At 39.9% G+C, this 1,569-nt stretch overlaps 1 protein-coding gene across 1 annotated transcript; it reads right to left on the reverse strand.

The window, feature by feature from the left end:
• Nucleotides 1-208: 208 nt before the first annotated feature.
• Nucleotides 209-544, reverse strand: LOC137618957 (putative uncharacterized protein FLJ46204). Its single transcript, XM_068349159.1, has one exon. The coding sequence runs from the start codon at nucleotides 542-544 to the stop codon at nucleotides 209-211; it is 336 nt and encodes a 111-aa protein (XP_068205260.1).
• Nucleotides 545-1,569: the final 1,025 nt, after the last annotated feature.

Genomic DNA, 1,569 nt, shown 5'->3' on the forward strand with positions numbered 1-1,569 from the left:
ATTTTCTCTTTTCCTTCAAAGTTTCCTTACTAAAAGAACGAAACATTCTGAAAATATGGCAATGGAATATTTATATATATATATTTTTTCTGGGTAATTCAACTTTTTCTTTATTCATAGTTACTGGATGTATCTTTGTATTCAAATAAAAACAAAATAACAATAATTGGATATAGAATAAATGACAAGTAAACAATATGTCCCTTCACTAACGATTAGGAGAGATAATAGTCACCATGCTCGTGTGTGGGTGTGGGTGTGGATGTGTTTGTGGGTGTAGGTGTGGATGTTTTGTGGGTGTGGATGTGCATGTGTGAGTGGGATTGGGTGTGGGTTCATTTGTTGGTGTAGGTGTGGATGTTTTGTGGGTGTGGGTGTGGGTGTGGATATAGATGTGGGTGTGGAAGTGGGTATTGGATGTGGGTGTGGAAGTGGAAGTTGGATGTGTTTGTTTGTGTAGGTGTGTATGTATTGTGAGTGTGGGGGAGAGTGTGGATGTGTTTGTAGGTGTGGGAATGATTGTGGATGTGTTTCGGGTGTGCATGTGGGTGTGAGATTGAGTGTGGATTTGTTTGGGGATGTTGATTTGTTTGTAAATGTGTTTGTGGGTGTGAATGTGTTTGAGGGGTGGACGTGGATGTGGGTGTGTGTAGGTGTGTTTGTTGGTGTGTTTATGGGTATAGGTATGGGAATGAGTGTGGATGTGTTTGCGGGTGTGTGTGTGGGTTTGAGATTGAGTGTGGATGTGTTTGTGGGTGTGGATGTGTTTGTGGGTATAGGTGTGGATGTGGATGTGGGTGTGTGTGGTTGTGTTTGTTGGTGTGGATGTGTTTGTGGGTATAGGTGTGGATGTGAATGTGGGTGTGTATGGATGTGTTTGTTGGTGTGGATGTGTTTGCAGGTATAGGTGTGGATGTGTTTGTGGGTGTGGGTTTGTGTGTGGATGTGTTTATGGGTTTTGGTTTGGGTGTGGGTGTGGATGTGTTTGTGGATGTGGGTGTGAGTGTGGTTATGTTTGTTGGTTGTGTGTGTGCGTGTGCGTGTGGATGTGGGCTCTCCTGAAAACTATTTGTAGGACAGTCTGTTCGGTGAGAAACTATCTTAATGTTAGGACGGCTCTAAGACATTGTATTTTTATCATGAACCTAGAGTAACACGTACAAGTACTATACATACATACATATATATATATATATATATATACAGTATATATATATATATATATGTATACAGTACACACACACACACACACACATATATATATATATATATATGTATATATATATATATATATATATATTTCTCTGTGTGTATATATGTGTGTGAAAGTGTGTGAATGTGTGTACGTATGTGTATATGAAATTTTTGAATATTTGACTGTCGCGTATTATAGGCATGTCATTCACCATCAGTTCTGGCGATAAGCGTTTCCTTCAGAGTAACTGAGAATATGAGAACTTCCATAACATCAAAATCCTCGATGTTGTTGTTGTTGTTGTTGGTGTGAGTGAGTGAGTGAGTTTGTTCCCCTGCTCTGCTCTTAGGGTGAAACTTTTGCCTCCCTCCCCC

This window comes from Palaemon carinicauda, chromosome 25 (assembly GCF_036898095.1).
Source record: "Palaemon carinicauda isolate YSFRI2023 chromosome 25, ASM3689809v2, whole genome shotgun sequence".
NCBI classification, from domain to species: domain Eukaryota; kingdom Metazoa; phylum Arthropoda; class Malacostraca; order Decapoda; family Palaemonidae; genus Palaemon; species Palaemon carinicauda.